At 36.8% G+C, this 22,981-nt stretch overlaps 2 protein-coding genes and 1 non-coding gene across 3 annotated transcripts in view; 1 reads left to right on the plus strand and 2 right to left on the minus strand.

The window, feature by feature from the left end:
• The first annotated feature begins 117 nt into the window (after positions 1 to 117).
• LOC148959225 (uncharacterized) lies at positions 118 to 9,370 on the plus strand. The gene is made up of 2 exons (XM_089111002.1): positions 118 to 8,509; positions 8,818 to 9,370. The coding sequence occupies exons 1-2, from the start codon at positions 8,123 to 8,125 to the stop codon at positions 9,007 to 9,009; spliced, it is 579 nt and encodes a 192-aa protein (XP_088967128.1). The 5' UTR covers positions 118 to 8,122; the 3' UTR covers positions 9,010 to 9,370.
• Positions 9,371 to 10,137: 767 nt separating this feature from the next.
• The window catches only part of LOC135685501 (nuclear pore complex protein Nup133), a 38,577-nt gene continuing 25,733 nt past the window's right edge, over positions 10,138 to 22,981 (minus strand). Inside the window, exons 25-38 of the mRNA XM_065201478.2 lie at positions 22,524 to 22,571; positions 21,499 to 21,581; positions 20,926 to 20,999; positions 20,160 to 20,293; positions 19,549 to 19,588; positions 19,271 to 19,383; positions 17,990 to 18,049; positions 14,251 to 14,326; positions 13,701 to 13,762; positions 12,471 to 12,527; positions 12,053 to 12,127; positions 11,429 to 11,490; positions 10,676 to 10,761; positions 10,138 to 10,359 (exon numbers count right to left, since the gene is read on the minus strand). Coding sequence (XP_065057550.2) covers positions 10,223 to 10,359; positions 10,676 to 10,761; positions 11,429 to 11,490; positions 12,053 to 12,127; positions 12,471 to 12,527; positions 13,701 to 13,762; positions 14,251 to 14,326; positions 17,990 to 18,049; positions 19,271 to 19,383; positions 19,549 to 19,588; positions 20,160 to 20,293; positions 20,926 to 20,999; positions 21,499 to 21,581; positions 22,524 to 22,571 — 1,107 coding nt within the window. The 3' untranslated portion in view covers positions 10,138 to 10,222. The remainder of the gene's footprint in view (positions 10,360 to 10,675; positions 10,762 to 11,428; positions 11,491 to 12,052; positions 12,128 to 12,470; positions 12,528 to 13,700; positions 13,763 to 14,250; positions 14,327 to 17,989; positions 18,050 to 19,270; positions 19,384 to 19,548; positions 19,589 to 20,159; positions 20,294 to 20,925; positions 21,000 to 21,498; positions 21,582 to 22,523; positions 22,572 to 22,981) is intronic.
• Positions 15,515 to 15,586, minus strand: Trnaq-cug (transfer RNA glutamine (anticodon CUG)). Its single transcript has one exon. It is a non-coding gene; the product is annotated as a tRNA-Gln (tRNA).

Below are 22,981 nucleotides of genomic sequence, written 5' to 3' on the forward strand. Positions count from 1 at the left end.
TTCCTAGACTCAAAACCATTGTAACTTCTTAAGTATACGTCTGACTCCAATATAAATGCTAGATTCGGGCTCGCCTGAAGAAGAGCTTTCTAATGATATATACATATTGTATTTTAACGATGTCAGCAATTTTCAATGATGACGTCATCACTTTCAAAATGGCCGTCGACCAGCGAGCTGACTCTGATTTTGCTAGGCACAATTTGGCATTATCGCAATTTGACATTATGTATGATTTTGCTTAACACTTTCTTATAACGGAGAAAAAGCTCCTCCTTCGCCATCCAAAGTTTTTCATTATTATTCTTTTAATTTTATTAATTAAACCTAAAATAATTGTTTCCGAAGACCGGACCTGAAGCCGTCCGTACGAAACCGAGCTTTGCACAAAGGCCAAGGGCTTATATCATTGGCATTGCCAGGAGGCAGGAGAAAACAGTTATTATATGGTCTATTACTTTAAAGCGTTTGTTTAATACCCCTGACAGAGCTAGATAACTTGCCAATCACTCGTAAGGTGCCTGTCTATCCAGTATGCAGGCAATATACCTTGATTCTTTCTTAGATATGATCTTGACATATTTAATGTTTTTGTTCATGCGGATGAAATGGGAAAGATAAACCAAAATATGTGAACGAATGCTGACTTGTATAGCCAGGTCAAGGTGCTGATGGGTTGCTTTTATCAACTCATGGGTTCACCAACGTCTTTTCCAAAAAACGCACACAGTCAATGCCCATATGCAATGGCAGATTGATGCAAAAAAATGTTGATTCTTGAAATTCGTCAAAAAAACTGAAAAGTGTCTTGAAATCGCTAAACTGGACAAGTTGTCTGCTTTGTTGAGCATGGTAGTAGCTGTGCAGAAAAGCAACACTAAGATACTTTTGCAAGCAGTGCAAAATATGATTCTGCTTACATTTGCATTGAATCACATCAACTATGCTACTGTGCATACCAGCATCTGCTTCTCCATTGCACTTCAATCATTAGAGGGTGAGGGTGAACAAACTACAGCATTCCAAGATTGGAACAAATAAGGATTTTGCGGAAATTTCAAAACAAATTCGCTGCAATTCATTGTGATTTACATACAGAGCTATTTAATCAAGAAGCTTAAGGGACTGCAGGTCCATACAGGTCTGGCTTCAGCAAACGTTAATGCGGTTAACACATGGATTGCTACGTCCCACATTCATAGCAAGTTTAGAGAGGCTCTGAAGCAATACTTTTTCGTAAAGTCATCATCAATTCACAAGTATAGCATTCCAGGTGGGACAAAGCTCCTTCAGAAGCATAATGATAGCCTTAGAGAACTCTTCAAAGCTATGGAACCAATCGGTTTTCTGTTGCTCCTGCAAAATCGACTTTAACTGGTGAAGAATTAGATCAATAAAGTTCTAATGACCTCCTTGCAGCGTCGATCATGGGAGAAGAGAATATGCATCGCTTCACAAATGATCGCCTGATTAATGGCAGCGTTTAATTCTTCACGCCGATCAAGAAAAACAAAGCTGAAGACATATCTGGAAAAGGTCAAGGGTACACCTGCAGCAATTACCGTGGTCAAGGAACACAAAAACAGGCCTTTAACTACTCATTTTGAAGGCAGGAAGTCTGCAAGAGGCATTTACTCATCCCATGACAACCGTTCCTCTTTCAATTACTATCGCTACAGCTGGTTTAACTTTGTGTCAGTCAGACAAAGTAACTTTGCAACGACTCTTGCTCGAAGAGTGGCAATGGATCAAAGACATGCCTCCGAAGTCTGCCGTTTGGATAGTAGACGGAGTGGCAGCAGTTCGCTCCATCAAACCGATGCCAACGTACCGAGTGCGGATGCACAGCCTTTTCGAATTTGTTGCTCCTGAAGCTGGGTATAAGTTGGTGAGCCTGGGCCAAGAGGTCATTTAGAAGTGTATTACCAAAACATGTTGCAAGGATTTAAATGCCACGATCTCCTGTATCGAAATCAGAAGCAAATTGATTTTATAAGACTGATTTCTAAAGGAAGACACATTGGGCTTTTGCTTTTCTCCATGTAAAACGCAAATGGTTCCCATTTCGGAAGAGATGTTTGCCTTAATCTACAGGCTTTATATGCTTTATCTGGGTGTTAATCCTATTTCCGCAACGTAGGAAAGGTAAGGTTGCTGAAGACAGTCATCAAGAGCCCGCGATACCTTGAACTGCTTGACAGCCTTGGAGAAGAAAAAGTGGTTAGTGATAGCGATATGGAAGATTTTCAGAAGTTTGTTCAAATTGTAATGTATTCTGGCAAGGTCAAGAGAAGCTATGTGGAAACAAGACTAAAAATGTACAACAAAATGAAACTAACATTGAAAAACTTCCTGATTCACATTCCAAGAACATAGCCTACTGCTGGTTGCGTTGCGTAGAACCATCCGTCAAGACTTTTTACGAAAGTTGTTGCTGGAAGGGTCTTCTGAAGAGTCTTCCTTGAAATCTTTTTGCTTCACGTGCCCCCTGCTGCCTCCTTCTTTAAAGTCAAGACGGAAAAACAAGAACCGACTTTTAGAAAGCGTTGGGGCAGATGTCGAAAGTGGCAGTGAAAATCTCCCTGCTCTGAAAGTACCGAAATAGGCCCGTAGTGTCGACGAAATCAGTGCTAGTAACGAATACAAGGTAACAACAGACCAGGTAGACTCTGACCTAAGTAGCACTGAACATTCTGATAAACTAGAGAATGAACGGGAAGTTTATGACTTTAGTTCGTCGGAGGATTCGGGCGGTAAATGGATTTGAGGCGAATATATACCGTAAATCCTCGAATTAGTCCCCTGGGGGCTTATTCATTTCTTATATTTTTGGATGGGGGCTTATTCCAGGGGGGGGGGGGTTATACGAGAGGGAGTTATAAAATTATTGTAGACATTAAGAAGACATTAGTAAACGATCCAGAAGTGCGTTTGATTAGATCAGAGCTTTTGTCTTAAAATGTACTGTTCGACGGCCATTTTGAAAGTGATGACGTCATCATTGAAAATTGCTGACATCGTTAAAATACTGATATGTATATATCATTGGAAAGCTCTTCTTCAGGCGAGCCCGAATCTAGCATTTATATTGAAGTCAGACGTATACTTAAGAAGTTACAATGGTTTTGAGTCTAGGAAACATAACCTTTTTGACGTCATCGGTAACGTGACTTTGATGAATTTTTGAAAATGTTGTAAGGGCTTAAATTATTCGTTATACCATAGTGTTCCATAATCAGCCGAGAAAACAAAGGTTAGGCAATGCGGTCGATGGTTGAGAGGAATGCCCTGCCTAAATGGAGTAGAAGGATGCACAGTATCAAAAGTAACATTTGTAACGCCTATATTTTGATTGCAATTATATTAAAGGTGATGCATTGATTGACTTGTTTAAAGCATTTCAGAGGTTATTCTAAGGAAAATTTACAACACCACAAATTCAAATATTGGAAAATTTTTTATAAAGTGTTATAATTCTACTGTTTACAAAAAGAAAAAAAATAAGTTTTTTTACTGTGGAGTTTGCATTGGCTTATGAGACCGGAAAGAGGTATTCGACCTTCTATCTAGAAATCTTTTAAGCTTGGTTCCCACTAGGCGACTAAGTGCGTTCAAGTACGTTCATCTCTGAGCTTACAAGTTAAACGCCAAGTGGGAATGCTCCGGGCGTTTAACTTCGAGGAGATGAACGCTCAAATTTTTGATCTAAGCGTTTAAACATCAAAGAATCCGCAAAATTTAAGGTATGTTTTATTCATCAACCAACAAGTAAGATGCAAATGTAAATCCAAAATAAGGCAATTTCAACCGTAGCAACGCATGAAATCGATTTCGTGACTGCTAGCACCTTGCGATCAATAAAACATTGCCAATTAACGGATTTCCGCTAACCTTCTAAATTTTGAAAAGAGCTATACAATCAGGATTACTTGAAATGACTAACGAGAGGCCAAAAACTGAAACCATAGAACACCTACAATGTACACGTAAAAGAATTGCGAAATTTGTGTCACGAAAATGCTGGACTCTCTCTGGACTCATTCGCAAGTACCGAAAAAAAACGCTCGGTCACTTTTAAGTTCGTCGAAAAGAGTATTAAAAAAGCCAAGCTCTTGTCGTTTTCTATAAATTCACGTACCCAGAACTTTCTTTATGATTTTGTCTACAAAACTTGAAGCCTTCTTAAACGTGAAAGGTTCAACAGAATTGACAATCTCTTTCTCAAAGTTTCGCGGTTCATTTTGACTTGTCTTCACACAGCTAGCTGGGTGTTTATGTTTTGCAAGTGGAAATGCCTCGGTAGTTTATCTGTTATCTTTAATTCAATTAAAGGATAAGAGATGGACGCACTTGAAAGCAGTTAGTTGCCTAGTGGGAACCAAGATTTAGATTAGTAGGTAGAGCTATCTGTAAAAAGATCACCATTCATGAAAGACGAGCGCGAAGTTAATTTGTAATAACAGCGCGCGAAACAGATGCAGTCAAAAATGAAATTTATCACCTAACGATTTGGTATGGATCAAAAGCTCATTGATGTATAAAAACCTACAAAAATAAGCAGACATAAAAAAGCCTTTTTGAAAAGATGTTGCAAACGTGCATGAGAAAATACTTTTGGTCATGGACATCGAAACTGGCATTAGAGTATATCAATACAGTAAATGGCAATCCTACGAGTATTCGACGAAAGTCGGCGTCCCTGGCGACAAAAATCGCTAGTCATGAATGGGTAAATTGACTATTGACATGTCTTGAATGACTAGTATTTTAATAACATTTTTTCTTTTAGTGTTTTGTTTTATTTTATTTATTAGGTAACCTGATTATATCTAGGTTAAACAACAGGCATTTAGTTACCTGGCAATTAAATGCCTAGTGTGTTATTAAAAGACTTCGTTTATTTTAGTAGAATTTTCTTTATGAGCATTTAATTAATTTCTAGCAAAAGTATGAATTTGTTGTGGTAATTCAATAAAACGCCATAGGCAACCTCAGATGGCAAAAATCATCGTCGATTCTAAAAGACTGAACACTCCAAGAACAGGCTGAACACCCCAAGAACACCCTAGGAACAAGCTATTAAGAGGCTGAACACCCTTTAAAACATATCAGAATCGGCATATCATTCGAAAAATAATTTGGTCAATCAACCAAAATTAATTTTGGGACGGGAAAGGGCCTGATAAGTCTAATGCTGTTGGTGTTGTTACAACCAACTGATGTTTTGCGCGCCAAAAGTGTGAACGGGTGTTTGTACACGCTGAGCAAATTCGAGTATGACTCCCTTTGTGCATTGAAGCAATTTCCCGTTGTTTTCAAATCTTTCACATCCAGTGACAATGTCACTTGACTACCTATTGTCCTCCATACAATTGTTTTTCCCATCCGCTAATTTGCCCAAACTTTTATGTGGTCACGGTATCCTAGTGCACGCTACACACCTCTCTTGTTGTGTTGTTATTCTCCAGGCAGTGACGTCTCCAGCTGGGGCACTCGCAGGCCCAATTCCTGGATAGGATTTTTTTAAGGAATTTTTGACAAATGAAACAGGAAATGCACAGTGTAGGACTTGATAGAGGGTAGCGGCAGGGCCACAGGATGCGACTTAAAAGAGGGCTTAGGAGGGGCAAATTTTGGGGCCTGTGCTCGAATGGGGCCATGTCAATCTTACTTAAAGTGCATATCACCTAATTTGGGATAGAGATTAAACCAACTGAAACAGCTGCGCTGAGTTCAAATATCAAATTTAAAAAGCGTTTTGAGCAACGCAAGCCCTCGAAAAATGCCCCCAAAGTCTCTAATTTTTGCCTCCAATCCGCGCATGTTATAGAGATCTAGGCTCTAGTCTTTCATGACGTAGAAACCAGAACGTCTTTCGAAACCTTGCGCAATAAATTATGGCCGACTCTGATTCCGAAGCATCCAACATCTCGTCAAATCCTAGTTCCTTTACGGATCACGAATTAGTGGATAAAAGTTTAGATTTTGAGCATGCGGGGACTGAAAACGTCGAAACTGGGTGCTTAAAAGCTTACGCTGATGAACCAATGGCTGATGCGGCGTGGATGCAGAAATAAGAAATATGCTTATTTAGGCCCGTCTAGTACTATGTTATCGACTAAATCCGTTTTTAGGAATTAAAGTAAATTCATTCCGGATGATTTCTGGTTGTGTGAGGACAGATTCGACTTCATATGACTCAGATCAGAGTAGGTTAGGTCTGACGTATGTGTAGTAGTATGACGTAAAAATAAGCCAATAGGAATGTGGAGGGAGGAAAATATTGAAGGCTGATTGCAAAGAAAGCAAATTGATGAATGAATAAATCGCATAAACTTCATTGACGATCCTTGTATGCTTATTATGTCCATCCACATCTCTAAATATACCATTGAATATTCTCAGTACGTTTTCCTTTGGTTCTGGTTTCTACGTCACAAAAAGACTATGATGCAGTCCCCTTTTTGGCGCGGTTTGGTGCTCGCCAGACAGGGCAAAATTCCACTTTTGCGCGCATACAACAAGAAAAGCAAAAGAAATAGCAAATTATCAATTCGATTTTCGTAAACAGCGCATCAAGTATAGTAAGGGATCGCAAAGTTTGCAATTAAGGTGATATACACTTATTAATAACTTTATTATTTAAAATAAAGTTGATATTAACGTGTGACAAGTTGCTGTAGCAGTAATTCTATTAATGTTATTCTTATGTTGTTGTTGTTGTAATTAGGTTAGAGGTCCTCTTGGCCTAGATACCCATTATAAAAAAATTAACTCAGTCATAAAAAGTTCCTTGTCACTTATTAATTGTTGAAGATGATCTACCTGGCTTTGTTTAAGATTAAAATTGAATGCAGCACGGACAGTTGATGCCAGGGGTTCTTGACTGTTATGATTGCCGTGCCAGAAAAACATGATAACTTTCTTCGGGGACTGCCGAGTTTTCAACTTTACATAGCTTATGGCAGAAAAGTTGCTCAAAATGAAGTTCAGATCTCATACATACCAGGCTAGATTATAGATAAGATAGGCGGGCCTATTATTTCTTGTTGGATTCTATATTCGTAAAATCTATTCAGTGTGCTTATTTTCATGAAATAAATTTTGTAAGGGTGGATGAAAAAGAGAAAAAGGGAGGGCAGTGATAATATTTAAGAGCATTGTTCTGGCTTGATGTTGGAGGGACTGGCTCAACACAAATTTACATGCCCGACGCCAGAGATAACTTTCTGGGGGAGGGGGACTAAAAGCTTCAAACTGTAACAAAGTATATATACCTAAAATATGGTTTACACAAAATTATGTAACTTTACGTTTCTTTTACCTGGTTAAGCCGAAGACAGTTGTGCTATTTTTGAGTAGGACGTTAATATTCGTGACGTCGACTTAATGAACTTGAAGTCGGATCAAGAGACCAGGAAACGTATTTTAAAGTGGGGCCATAATTTAATGATTGTATTTGTGTTAAACAAGGCCGCCATCATGGTTGGCAGCAAGGAAAATTTTGTATTAAAATTATCTAGGGATGGCCAGAAACTGCATTTAAAACCGAATTTAACGGGAGAAAATCTAGTGGTTCCATAGTTTTATCTATTTCAATGTTGACACAAAAAGAAGGGCCTTCCAAAGTTATTTTAGCATAGCAGCAAGTGGTCAATTTTTTTAGAAATGAATGAAACCAAGATAAGATGGAGAGAAAAATTAAAAAAAAAACAGTTTGGCAAAAAAGTATTTGCCTGTGACCCATTCCACAAATGCTGCCACATACGCAAAAAGCATGAACTTTATGAACTAAAGATAAAATCTTGTATCGGGCCTAGGATCTCATAAAGTTTCTTGCCTCGGGCCAAGAGATAAACCCCCACCGCGTCCCTGCTTGTAAATTTTGAGGAAGGGGCCATAAAAGTCTACGAAATTCTAACTAGAGCTGTTTTCAAATAATTATCAGGCATGGATCTGTTAGATCGGCTAGTCACAAAATGTGCCGTGCCGAATTTAGCCAGCAATCATTTCATTACGTCACAATCACAAATCAGCTTCGCAACAATAAATAGTGCAACATTCAAGCAGTAGTCATCCAGACGAAACTTGCGACCGCTCGAGGGAGTTCAAAAAGAGAAAAATGGCGAAACGGCGTTATGCGGTGGATAGACTGAAAATTATTTCAGAGGAAATGGCTGTCTTGCCCAAGCTTCTAAAAATTTCGATATATATGGGTGTAATAGCAATTTTATTAGCTGGAGTTAGCATCTATTTCCAGTTACAAAGTATGAGGTTGCTTCATCGAGCTGAAACGAAGCACCGAACATTTATCAATAGGATCACGAATGCAAAAATATTGGGTGATGCATGGCAATTAGGAGACAGAAAAAGGAGTGTGGACGGAGCAGAAGTCGGCGCTAGCGAGCAAAAACAGTGTAGATATCGCCAGAAAACAGAATGGGTATACTTTGATGGCGATTCTGTCGACTCGGAAGGAACCATAACAGTCGCCTTCACTGGGTCTGAGGTTAGTATTTATCTGATAATTCTTGAGGAAAAGTATCAAGTATTCTTCGGGAATATAAATACGAGGATTTATCTCTTGTATGCAATTTAAAGTTGCACTAATTTACTAACTCGGGAAAGACATACCAATACTATATAAAAGGCATAAAGCTCCCTCAGAAAAACTTCCATAGACATCATACGGTCAGTCATGAGGCCGCGTTCCCATTTTGTGCAATTTAAAGTAACAAATTGTTAATATACTTCATAATAGCAGAGTAAAACAACCAAATTTTTGAACAAGCAAAAATAATTTGTTTCTGTATTTAGGGCTACACTGTGTCAACAGCTAGCTGCGCTGCCTCGCTTGGGAGTGTCAATTCTCTTAAGCAGTCTGGTGAAGGCCTCAGCAAGATTTATCACTGTGTTTGCAAAGCAGATGCGAGTCAGCTAAAAGAGGATCATCTTGGATATGGAAAACTGACGTGCACTGCAAATTACTGGGAATGTCCAGTGAAATAGAAGAACCGTTCCACAACAGTAAAAATAAAACTATTCTTATTTAGAAAATGATTCGATTCTATTGATGTAAGTAAATCTTATCTTAAAGTTGCGAAATATAAGTTGTGCAAAAATGTAATTAAACATTTTCAATTCATATTTTCAAAAATAGCAATTTTTCTTCCTTCTCTCTCTCTCTCTCTCTCTCTCTCTCTCTCTCTCTCTCTCTCTCTCTCTCTCTCTCTCTCTCTCTCTCTCTCTCTCTCTCTCTCTCTCTCTCTCTCTCTCTCTCTCTCTCTCTCTCTCTCTCTCTCTCTCTCTCTCTCTCTCTCTCTCTCTCTCTCTCTCTCTCTCTCTCTCTCACCAGACACTTACGATGATGGCCCCATTTCGATCCGAGAAAACGAAAGGCAATCGCTTCCATAGCTATAAATTGTATCAATTGTAAGCAAAATCTAGAGTCGAAGTGAGAGTCAAAGCGAACGAAATCAACCCGAGAAGTCAACATTAATGATATGGTTGAATTTTGGCGGTCTTTTACCGATAACGCGTGCGCAGAGCCAACAATGTTGGATCGTTTGACCAGGGCTTTAGTTACATTTTTGCTGTATCAAGTTTTCCGTAACCACAAAAACATTAATGGGTTCACCATATACAGACCAAAAATTGAGCAAAAATTTCTAAGAACTACGTGTTGTCTTATCCCTCATATATTGCTAAGCTGTTTTCAATGATAATTTGGCATTTGCGGGAGAAGAATCTTTCCTTATGTATGAATGAAGTTGATTCGAGCCAGCAAAGTGGGTGTTTCTCAATGCTGACTGGTAAAAATCAAGCCAGTCTAACTGATTACCTACTAGAGGCAATGTGTCAAATTAGGATTTCCATACAAGGCTTTCTGATTGGCAGTTGTCAAAACTGTATACACGACTGTCAAATTACTCTACTATGGCATAAAACTGATTCAACGACCAATTTTATAAGCAATTTCGAGAATCAAAATACAACCCGAAAACTAGAGTAAGGATGTTTTTGCAATAGATGTTGCCAATTTCGTAAAACAGAAACAATAAGGACTCTACTATGTACATTTAATCATGTTTCAATTGGAGAATGACAAATGCATTAAATTCAAGAGTGCTATTTCCGGCAGTTTATAGACCAGTGTTTTTGTACAAAAAATTAGCAAATAATGCTATAAGAAAGAAGAAAAACTTATCTGATAATGGGGCAGTTATCTGGAAGCAAGGCTTTCGTAGAAAGCTTTTATAAGGAACATGAAATTGTCATTTGAGCTCAGCTCATATCCCTGTAACTCTTCAGACGATTGCAAAACATCCAACGTGGGCAGCACTGTCAAGACATCTGAAGCTAAACGAGAGAAATGGTATAAATACAGAGCTTTTGCCCAACCAATGACAATAATAACAGATCATCGCAAAGTCGTTTTCTTGGTCAAATTCATGACACGTAAATAAAACAACAAACAAGTTATTATGCGATTTTGCACTATCTGACTGGAATCATCAGGTAATTGGAAAGAAATAATGAACGATTTATGCTACGTGGCTTAATGCGAGCTTCAGAAAAGACATATATTCTAACCAAAATATTTAACAAAAATCGCTAGCTCCTGTACAGTAGTTGTCAATCTATGCTAATAATGAAAAAATACTCAGGGTCTTACTCTCTTGATCAAACAGCCGAGCGCATTTACAGAAGACAGTTCCTTGAACTGCTGTGAGGGGGTCAGGTGCAAGGTTTCTGTTCCAGCTGAAAAAGAACCGTTTCAGTTCAGAGATAAGTTGCAAAAAGACTATACAGTCCATATACCTTTCACACTTTGTGTATGAACTTAAATACTCTCATAGACTGGATTGTGCGGAAAAGTAGGAACTTTCTGATTACATGCTTGAATTCTATTTTACACGAATGATTGGCGTGAAAATAAATAGTTTGTGCACCGAAATAAAGCATTGAGAAAATCCCAGTCAAAATCTTATGGAGCACCCATCAATTTGCATTGGCCTTTCATATTTTTCACTTTCCCCAAATATTATAACTTCCGTCCTCTTCCCCACCACCCCAAAAAGCAACGTTGATAGTTTAGGTGAATGTCATATGTCACGTGAAAAAAAAAATTTCCAAGTTTCCTTCATCATATTGTAGTTAATCCATATTGTTTCAATATGCTAAAGCAGAAATAGTTGGCAATATAAGATAGGAAAACTCAAAAAATTGCTTAATCAACAGAGAAAAGATACTCTGTGGAAAGCAGTCATCCAATAAAAATAAATTTGACTGGCAGGGTTTTCAATACATGGAGATTCTTCAGAAACGATTTTGCAAACAAAAATGTTTTTCATCTGCAGTCAGAAACTACACAGCTGAATGCAAAGGCAGACTTCAGAAAAAGGTAAAAATAATCAATGGCACTCACTCATCTCTGATAATTGACCTGCACCATATACGGTTCCACAGTTTTTGTTTTTTAAGTGGGTCCTAGATGAAAATGATACATCTTCTTCAATTAACAGGAACATAACTTTAAGCAGAAAAATTCTCAATAAATGAGAAAAAGGTTTGTTTTCCAGAAACCACAGACAAAATTAATACAACTCACTAATACAACGTGCTGAGTTGAACACACATTGATCAAACTCAGGGTGAGCATGAAAATCAAATATTAACAGTATTTTCGCGGTTTGTATGACAAACACAATTGAACTGAAGTGTCTTATCAACTTAAATATACAAAAAAGTTATAATCGATAGCCTTAAGTGGTATGTTAACGAGAATGGTTATTGGAAAGGAACGTTGTGTCTGGAATGTTCTAGAAAAGTATACCTTGCCACTAAAGTATAAAGTATAGAGTAAAGTACAAAGTATAGCAAAATTATATAAGATGCTTAAAACAAGAAACGAGAGAATCTTTGTTGTTATCGTACGAAACAGTCACATACTTTAGCGTTTGGCTTGCAATACGAGGGCTAATGGCAGGAGATTTTCAATTAACTAATAATTATGATCTGCGAGGTACAAGCAGTGTAAATTAGTACTCACAACAAAGGGAACAAGATCAAGTGCCCTTTTAAAGTCGTATTCGTTTGCATCAGTGTTATTCTCACCAGTATAAAGCTAAGATAGATTAGAAGCATAATAGAAACTGATAGTTAAAAAATATCTGAATATGTCTACTGGCATCAAAATAACACCTACATTAGCACATGTAACATCGGTTGTATACAACATCTGTCCTAAAGCCAAAACGACCTTTGGTAAAGCAACACACAAAAATTGCTACCAATTTCCTTAGATCGGTGTTGACTTAAGTCGAGTGTTGTCTCTTAGACTAGCTACAAACTAGACTGATCACGTTTTTTACATCTGCCTGTAACCACTGCCCAAAATAACATACCAATCCGGGCTTCGGGTTGGGTTAAATGATATCGCTGAACAAGACCTGAAATCTGGTGCATACCTCGATTAGATCCTCAACCGTCAAAGGTGGCATGCTGTTTGGATCGATTCCAGCATTCTAGGATGAAACAGGCAAAATTAACCATTACTATATTATCTACAGGGTTGCAATATCAATCGGTAAGGCTCAGAATTGAATCATCGTCAATTCGAAAGCCTTGAAATCAAATAGAATGAGATTTGTCTTCAAAGCATTTAAATAGCTAAAAGATCTCATATCAATTATTGCGACTCAATATTGCTTCTTTTCAAAAGTTCAAAGCCGTGATATCAATTGCTGCGTCCTAATATTGTATATCTTCGAAGTTTCAAGACCGTGATATCAATATGGTTTTATTTTAAACGGTCATGGCTGTAAAACCAATTATTGCGAACAAATATTGTATCTTTTCAAAATTTCAAGGCTATGAAATCAATGAATGCGACCTAATAATTTATCTTTTCAAAATTTGAAGGATGTGATATCAATTAATGCGACTTGATACTGTTGTTATTTTATCAAAAGTTCAAGGATGTAATACCAATTATTGAGACCAAATATCGAATCTTGTCAAAAGTTAAGGCTGTGTTGTATCAATTAATTTGATCTAAGGTCTAAAAATAATTCTTTAGTTTTCTAAAGAAGAGGGTGTAATCGTAAAAATTGCGGCGACCTAATATTTTCAAAATAATACCAAAGTTTTCAAAAGTTGAGGGTGTGATATCAAATTTTGCGGTGACCTTATATTTTTTGAAAGTAATATAAATGTTTTCAAAAGTCTAAGGCCGTGATAGCAGTTATTGCAGTTAACTATTGTATATGTTAAAACGGCAAAGGTCGTATGTAAACTATTCTGACCAAATATTGTAGCTATCAGCTCAAGTGTTGAGAAATTTAAAGTGATTAAAGTCCATACCAGGTTAACAAAAAAGCAATGCTGTTAAGAAGAGTTCGATATATTTATTTTTTCGGCAAATATTTTACAGTCTTTGATTTTCAAGGGCATTTTCTAATCTTGAAGAACATTGTGAAAGATTTTATTTAAAAGGCGAGGTCACGAGAACTACGCCTTTTATGAATTAAAAACAGGATGTCAATGGCTTAAGAGTACAAAAGACATAAATGTGATGAGGTCAGGACGATTAGATCCAGTTTTTTCATTTTCTTCAAAAAAACCCTCTAACGTCCACTTTGAAAACATAGCTCCAAACTAGTGCCAAAAAGCCCAATAGAAAAAATAAAACTGTTTACCTCAACAACAGCAGCTGGCAGAGTTTCTTGGTGTAAAATAACATCTAGATGATTTTGGATTTCTGCGAAACAAAACGACTGACTTTGTGACTTTTGAAACAAGACTAAAAGCATAAAACACTAAGAATATTCTCATTTAAGGACCGGGACGTTAATTTTTGTTGTTGCAGCCTACCTTCCAATGTGCGACACTGATATCCAAAGGGGAAGACATTATATAATTTGATATTTGATACGACCTTTCGTAATTTCGTAAATTTGAATATCTAGGTAAATATGCTATCGTAATTTGATTGACATGGTTTTCGTTGCCTTTCCTATTCTCTGCTTTATAACAAATTACAAGGTTTTTGCCAATGCTCCGATCACTGACATTAAAGTAAATCTAGCCAATTTGGCGCGATAACCAAGCCTAATAAACAAAATGACCATAAATTTCAAATCGAATTTATAATCGAGATAATCAAGAAATCAAATCATAAATGAAAAATAAAAATGCAAGAGCTTAAATATGCTAAAATGAAATTTATGCTAAAATTGAAATGATCACCTTCCAAATCACGAGGAATGCTCGGCGAATCTTCTTCTGTGGCCAATAAACAAAGTTTGGCGATCGACAGCATCGTCTGAAATTAGAGATAATCGAAAATGTAAAAAGCCGTTCTGTTCTATGGCGCATTGAGTTGCAAATAAGAGAAATTGGTTTCGTGAGAAGTTACATAATTAAAATCTACTGCGAACATGTTAAAAGTCCATGGGTTTTTAACATGGTATGAGTTTCTTTTATATTTTCTGAATACAAAATCAAAGATTCATTTAGGCTGGCAAAAACAAAACCAATAAAAAAATGCCTCAACACACAAACAAAAGTTTTGCAAGACCGTGGTAATTCGATTAAGCCCCCTATCGAATGAGCCACTCTACTTTAGCATAAGGTTTTTAGTTTCCCATCATGCTGTCTTGTTTTGATGTTTCTTTTCATTAGAGCACATATTTATTGTTAAACAGACCAAAAGTTCTTATGGAACACAGAGAACATTTCACTGAACTCTGCACCCAATGGAAAAATTCGGTAAATATTTAATCGAACGAGAATTACCGAACAAGATTCCGAACACGGCGGACAAACGAATCGAACTTTGTCAAAGCATCAATTTTGAACATTTATTTAATTTACGCACTTTTCCATCCAGTTCATTTTTTATACAGTTTGTTGGGTCAAAATTTTCAAAATGTGAAATTTTGCCACTTTTTGCCAGAAAAACTATCAAATGCCAGAAAAACTACTCTTGCTCTGGGTCTACCCTTCAAAAACATCAATCGATCAGCCGAGAGAATTAAACTTCACCTCAAACGTTTTTTAGAAGGATTTTAGAAATAAAAAACCTTCTCCTACATTGGACAACGCCAGGCAATGTGTAGGTAAACTGAAAATGCCCCTCCCTGCATTTGCCAAAAACGGATCATAGAGATGAAATTTTCATGTTGAAATTAGTCTCTGCTGAAAATTTTATGTAGTTTGGAATGTCAGGCAGCGAAATACCCGATTGTTGCTGTATTGAAATTTTCACAACAGCAGCAAATTCCGGTCAAATCTACAGAAATATCTAAATCTTCAAAATAAAATATAACTCGCGGACGATTTCAATACCGAAGCCCTTACCGAATTTCAATAGCCCGGAACAGAAATAAAACACTCAAGCAAAATTATTTTCATTTCTTCAACAAGAATGGCTATCATTATATGGAAAAGCGTCACAATTTAGCAAAGAAAAATGCTGGTTTCATGTTAAGCAAATGAGAAAGAAAAACATAGGTCCCACCGAGATTTGAACTCGGATCGCTAGATTCAGAGTCTAGAGTGCTAACCATTACACCATGGGACCGGCGTTGAATCCGGTGTGTTTACCTGTACTGTTGCTTTCTAAAAAGCAATCCAGTTTACGGCCTCGCAATGAGAAATACACGAAACTTTCTTGTACACAATAATTGTTTTACTACAAATTCAGATTTAAGAATAGTCCTTGAGGCGCAAGTTTACATGATGATAGTGCTCGTACCATTCATTTTATGCGACCTAGGGTGAAATGATTCGCCCTCACTTCAGTTGATTCATCCGGAAAGATTTTTATGGTCAAATTCCTTATAAGTATTCAAGCCTAATTGCGTCATAAATCAACAATATCAACGTGAAAAATTGGATCAAGACTACTGGAATGTTAGATAAATTGAGCTCAAGAACGTCGAGCAATGAAGATTTGCGTTATTTCAAAAAACATAATTTAATTTAGAACTCGAAGGGATGACAGAGCTGAAATAGCTGATGTAACAAACATACAAATCAAATCGATTAATGGAAATTAAACTCAAATCGATAAGAATTTTCAAAATACAAACTCCGCCACATTTATCTAAAATTTCTACAATTTTCGTTACAACGATCTTTTTATTTCTGTTGTTAAGTCTTATTCTATATTGAAATGAAGTACACATGGTATAAGGAATAAATATTGATGATTCGCAAAATTTTGGGACGACGCAAAATGTCTGATAAATGGAACAAAAAACCGATAATTTTAACTTTTGCGTCTGCTGCATGGTCAAGTTGTGAATCTCATCTCAACAGTTCTTCTGCTATCAACGAAAATACATGAGTATATGTCAACTGGTTTTTCTTTTTTCGACAAAAGTTTAGAGAAAGTCTACTATGGATACAGTTTTGCTAAACTGGAAGAATTTCAAATTCTTCAAATCGTGTTGATATCTCAATATTTCGAGTACGAAGTAGACAAATTTTCCCAAGTTTTTTCATAGAAATCACAGTTGTAAAATAGAAAAAGAAAACCGCCGAAGAACGATCATTGGGGGACTCCACGAGCGATCTTCAGCAAATCGGAATCCTTCTCCTTGAAGGTAAGATTTCATTGTTTTTGCTGTGCGAATGTTTTTTAAGGCAATGTGGGTAGCTGATGTGTTTTTTTGTAGACAGGTACCTGTGGCCTTGGTTGAACAATCCATGAAAGATGGCTTTGATACTAGCTTGGAAAGGTTTTTACGGCCATACCAAGCCATTCGTGTCGTTACTTTCATTAAAGTTACAGCTCAGAATCAAGCAACACCCCAAGAGGTCAAAATGCACCTGCGACCGGTACAGGCAGTATATTAGTAACGTCGGATTCGTCAATTAATCATAACATTGTACATTGACCATTTTCTCCTGTTTATATTGTTTATCATTTTAGCTTGTTACGTTTTTAGTTTTGTTAGTTGGTTTTAATTAGCCTCTTGTAGCGATCTTATACACACCAACTTTAAATAAAGGAATACCAAAAAAAGGAAATTTTGGGCAATTCAATACGCACCACGCTAAAAGCACCACAGGCGCCAAAAACACCACTGTCCCAAATGGCATTATTTACGCTAAAGCCCCAGCCAAACCAATGCAACATTTCGTCAAACAAATCCAAACCATGTTGGAAATAAATGTTGTATTTAGCCACCCATGCTGAACGATGTTGGATGATATTGGTCGAAGTTTGACTTTGATTAAAAATGTTGGGTGTTGTTGGATGATGTTGGGATGGTTTGGCCACCCTGTCTAATCACGTTCGCGCGTGAGCAGTAGAGGAAAGCCCGCTACTGATTTATTAGGCTCTGGTAAGGAAGCTGCGAAGGCGATTTACGAACATCAACAGAAAAATTTGCTATATGAAACGAGCCAGCTTCCGTCAGACGAAAAAAAGTATGTTCTTACGACAGAATAGATGAAAACTCACAATGCAAATGAGGAATATTTGACGACAATCAAAAAAGGAGACTATTGAAAACAAAGAGGAAGACCCCATTTTGTGTTGTGTTTCATATAGCGCCCTTCGAGTCTCCTTTTTATCCACTTGCCTAAGTGTGTTCTCACTCTCTTCTTCGCTATCATTCAAAACTCAAATTCCGTAAAAGCTCTTTTAAGCTCGGGGGGGGGGCTTGTTCATTTTTTCAGTCTTAGAGGGGGCTTGAAAGACAGGGGGGTTAATAGAAAGCAGGGCTTAGAAGAGAGGGGGTGGCTTAATAGAGTTTTACGGTAAACCCTAAAAACATTACTGCTGCTTTGTTTGTGATCAAGTCACCATGTTCAAAATCCAGCAGAAGCTTGAGTGAATGAACCTCTCAAATGGTTTTTCAGTATTTATATTTAGTTACCCGAAAAATGAGATCTGATAACAAGAGCGTTCTCCATTCGCTACTTGCTACTGACATTCTCAACAAATACCAAATTTCAGAGGTGTAGAACTCACCTTTTTTCTTGCTAAAAACGATCTTTCTCCTTTTGCAGTTCTTTTTAAAACATCAGATGCCTAGAAATTATCGAAAATAACAAGCTTACTATCAAAGCGTTTACTCTCAAATGGCCTTGCAACCATGGACAGTCCAACACAACGTGAAGGTTCTGTTGTTAAATTTTTCTGAGAGAAAAAAATCAATAGTTATCTCAAAATGCACTCAATCCACTCTCAATTCATCAGTTTCACAGCAGTAAGAAGTTTGAAGTTATCATGTTTCGCAATTTTTGAAAATAGTTAGGGACCTGTCGTATTTTTTTGCCTTAACACCATATTCATTACCTTTGATGAAAAGAAACCATGGTTTTTATGGTCAGACCTGAAATACTTTAAGTTTACAATCCATAGAGCATGTGTAGAGGATTGAAAACAGCGCCTCAATGCTTGTATAATAGAATTGTTCATTTTAACGCAATCATATGCAACGAGGCAGTTTTGCCTACCACAGGAAAAATGATTGGAGAGGTGCACTTTGCACACATTATTCTGAGAGAGGAACATCGAGTAAACTTTTTCCAAAAGCAGGGTAAATAAAAAATTGAAATATTTGGACAAGAACAACCTAGCAACTAGACAGCAAAACTAATTAAGGTTTATTTTTAGCTTAAATAAACAAATATCCGTTAATTATAACCCTGAGTTTGTCAGGAAATCCAAACTTTACAGAACGGATCGCACTTGACACTTAATAAAACTTGCGCTTTTTAAAAAAATTTATATGTAACGAGGAGGCTTTGATTGCAGAAAGAATGAAAATTTGGAAAGAAATTGATAAAAACTTTTCACAAATTAGTCTAAGTGAAGGGCATACAAGAGCTTTAGGCTGAAAACCAAGCAATTGTAACAACTTGAAAACCTAGGACCAAACAAATTGAAAGCAAAAAAAAATCGAGTTCATTTTTTTGGAATTGAATAAACAAGTATCCGTTAAATCTCCTAAGGGAGAGGGTACTCATACATATTAAGGATAGGGGTGCTCAGGTAAGGGGTACAAATCATCAACAGCTAAAAATAACTTCCAGGGTGAAAATTGACCCAAAAATAATTAGAATTTTAAGAACCACAAAAAAGTAAATTGTACAATTGAATGACCGAAAGAAACAACTTTGCCCGAATTCTAAAGTCAAAAAGTAACCTGAGCACTCCTATCAAGTAAAAAATATATGATAACCAGCTTGGTTAATTTAAAATTATATATGTCAGAAAATCTTAACATTACTGAACAAATTATTCTACCTTTTCGTATTCACCATTTCCAATGAAGTGTAGCCAGCTTAGATGGTGGTGAGAGCTCAAGAACTTTTCGAGTTGGGACGATGAGCTTTCGGTTAAAAGTTTTCCAAGTTCACCTGAAAAAAAACACAAACTTGCTTGGCACACGTTCAAGTAGTTTATTCTGTTAATACCATCGGAAATCTGTTCGGGTTCAGCCGGTAAATACCTGTGCTTGAATGAAAAGTAATGTAGCAGCAGATGGCTCACAATGCAGCTTAAAGGATTCAAGGGTCACTTACCCCTATCCAAGTACCATTTGAAGAGAAAATCTAGAAAACCCTACAAAAAAGCAGATGTTTTGAGCAACGGTTCATGAGTGTAAGATACAATGCCTGTCAAATGTCTTTCCATTCAGATTAACGGTTCCCCCTCTCCCCATTCAAAAAGTGTTGAATTACTTTCAATAAAACATACGATTTGAACATTGTAATGGTGAAGATGCATTAACCCTTCTAAAGGAGCCAGAAGTCGTCTGGAACGTGGAATCGAAGACAAGACCATTGACAGTTCAAAAATATAAAATTTCAGAACCAGTAGAAAGAAAGTATTTCTAATGCTTCTTAATACAGGTTTTAATTTCACATTGAGCTCAACATAATACCGCATCCTGTGTTTGAAATAAATATTCAAGATGAAATATTTCTGTTACGTATTCAGGATACTTGAAAAAATTAAGCAGATTTCAACTACATTGCCTCGTAGAAAGAATAATGCTGAATTTGAACACATCGGCAATAAAATAAAATTTCATTCTCACGAGATATAATTCCCAAGAAATTTGGAAAGGAGCAATTAAAACACTGGCATACAATTTATGAAGCAAACAAAATTAGTTTGAATAGGTAGGTACCTCTGATACAAGTGTAGCCTTGTATTTCTCAAGTTTTTCATGGTTTCCTTCTCTGTCGCAGATTTCTATCATAAGTGCAAAATCCTTGTATTTTTCGGCCAGTGCCAACGCCATCTTGTAATGTTCTTGTTGAACTACGAAGGAAAATAAAGATCAGACTATCTACGCAAAAATCTAAAATATGTCTTCTGTGAATCTAATTTTGCTTTATTGATACCAAAACAGCTTATATTTGTTGATCTCGGTGATGCGCTTAATATCAGGGAGGCCAAAGTGATATTTATTACGATTGAAAATATTGGTGAAAAAGCCATGTCAAGCCCTAAGATCACTTGGTGGAAATATCTTTGGCACAGGACTAATAAAGTTTTATTAAAGGATTTAAAAGTCATTCGGAGCAAAGTAGCGCAGGGAACCGGGTAGCCTGTACCGAGAAATAAACCAACGATAAAATGACTAATCCTGCAAATACAATCGACAGATCATGGTTCTTTTAATTACGGTTTTTTCGCGTTAAATGTTTTTTCATTTAAAAAAGATAAGGTAAAACTATTGTTATTCGATAATCAGCCTTGTCAAAGATGGTCAGCGAGAGCTCTTGTTTCCAGGCAACTGGAATGTTTACATTTCACGATTCCAGTTTCTGTATTAGCATCTCTTAAAGATCGGTTTTCTCCTTTTTGGCAACTTTTGAGTAGAGTAAGGTTAAAACTAAAAAAGTAATAAAATCAGAGCAAAAAAAGATACAGAATGTTAAATCACTTACTGAGAGGTTCAATGGCAGACTTTCGCTCAGTTTCAAACTCAAATTGCAGTTGTCCACAGTCATTTTTTGTGGCTCTAAAAATATATACGTCAGAAAATGATCAAAGTACTACAAACTCAAGAACGTAGCTCTGATTTGGTTTCTTCAGGTACCGATTGAATACGAGCCTGTGTTGAATAAAGCTTGACAAATCTATGGCTCTGTATTTATTGCGTATACAGGCTCGAGCATAAATTGAGAGAGAATGGGCAATGTTTTGTACTAATTTTTACGCTTAGGTAACTCACGATTCTTGTTACATGGCTAAATAGTATAAAAACTTAAAGGACCAGCGAAGAGAATTCATGCCAAGCTGAACCATTGTCAAATAATCAAAACAGATAAAGACAAACATTACATAGAGACAGAAAAACACAGAAGACGAAGACAACGAGATGCCAAAGAAGAAACTTTGTTCAATTTACGTAGAACTGGTGAAATAAATTAACCAACAAAATGAAATATGAGAAAAGAAGACAATCATGATTACGTTATTCTCTGATTAATTTGTTTAATTGTAAAAAGGTTTCTTACTTTAGAAATTGGAGTTGAGTGACGTAGCCATCTAGCAACAAATCTGACAAATCAACTGCCTGCTGTAGAAGATTTTTGCTGATCTAGGATAAAAATGCACGTTTAATGGAACTGCTATACTTGATATTGAGACCTTTACGACTGTATTACGACTCCTATCCACGACTCTAATCTACGACTTTGCAACATCAACTAACCACCTGGTTGGAATTTTCAGGAAATAGAAATTTTCAGTAGCCACGAACCACGAACGATTATCGGTACAATATGAGAACATTTCTAGACATAACAAACTCAAAAAAATTGCATATTCTTTGCTCGATAGTTAACAGTAAGGTGATGGATGCCTTTTATGACAAAAGCAAAGTCGATAAACTGAAAAGCTGAACAATTAATAAAGCATCTCCTTGGCAGCCCAATAGATTGGATATTGACTATCAGCAAGGGGTATTCCCCTTGTGCACGTATCATTATGAAAATAACGAATAACAGGATTTATAAACTAGCTGTAGAGAACAGAATCTATATGATAACACAGACATGTCTTGAGAAATGCTTTTGAGCTGATTGGCGAGTAATGTAGTCCTATACATCCCCTTTTGATTTATTCCGATTAGCAGTAGTCTATGAGACATGCCGTCTTTTGGTCATCAGCAGAGATACACACTCTGGTCTGCATTTTCAAATTGATGCATTTGGCTTTTGCAGTACATCCAGGGCCTGACTAAGATGGGTGATATTGGTGCTACAACACTAGACCCATTCCTGAAAGTGGCCCAGATGAATACAGTCGAGAGTTTCCCTGAAGCTGAAAATGCCCAACAACAGGCCCTTTTGTGCTGCAGCATCCCTGGGCCAAGGAGCTTAATTAGGCAATGGGTACATCTGAGTTTACTTGAATAAAATATAATGTGAAAACTGCTTAGATTGAGGGTAGTCTTAATTTTTCTTCTATTTGCCTGTAATTATGTAAAATGTTCTGCCTGGACAAATGCAATGAAGATCTGAAGAAAAAGTCCACTCACGTTTGGGTTATCAGTATTGGCCAAAGCTTTGTCCTCAGTCAAGAGAATCTGAAAGGATGTGATGAAAAATTACTGATTCTGTTGTGAAGTAAAAACAGTCCTGCTGCTTAAAATATCAGATTATTCTCCATCAGATTACCATACATTAAAGTTTCGAAACATCCAGCATATTACTCTACTTCATTCTTGTTTACCCGTAGGCAATAATGTATTGTTTTACTTGCATGTCGTAGAGCGGTATGTTCTTTAGTACAAAGTAGACATGGCATCTTACTTTGAACATATAAATCAATATTGGCAACAATGAAGTAAAATCCAGCTTTTCTACCAGCAATAGAACAAACCTTTCACAAATTCAACCATAAACTTAAATTTAAGAACATAATTTACATCTCCAGATAATGATATGCTGTGAAGGCCATGCTCAAACAAAGTTACGTGGAGCTTGTCATTTTGAA

Source organism: Rhopilema esculentum, chromosome 10 (genome assembly GCF_057945365.1).
Source record: "Rhopilema esculentum isolate cy_ngs chromosome 10, ASM5794536v1, whole genome shotgun sequence".
NCBI classification, from domain to species: Eukaryota; Metazoa; Cnidaria; class Scyphozoa; order Rhizostomeae; family Rhizostomatidae; genus Rhopilema; species Rhopilema esculentum.

What these genes read in the sequence shown, in the direction of transcription:
- LOC148959225 (XM_089111002.1), top strand. Translation starts at nt 8,123, where the DNA reads ATGGCGAAACGGCGTTATGCGGTGGATAGACTGAAAATTATTTCAGAG. An exon ending in TCGCCTTCACTGGGTCTGAG is followed by an intron (nt 8,510 to 8,817) that starts GTTAGTATTTAT and finishes TTCTGTATTTAG; the next exon opens with GGCTACACTGTGTCAACAGC.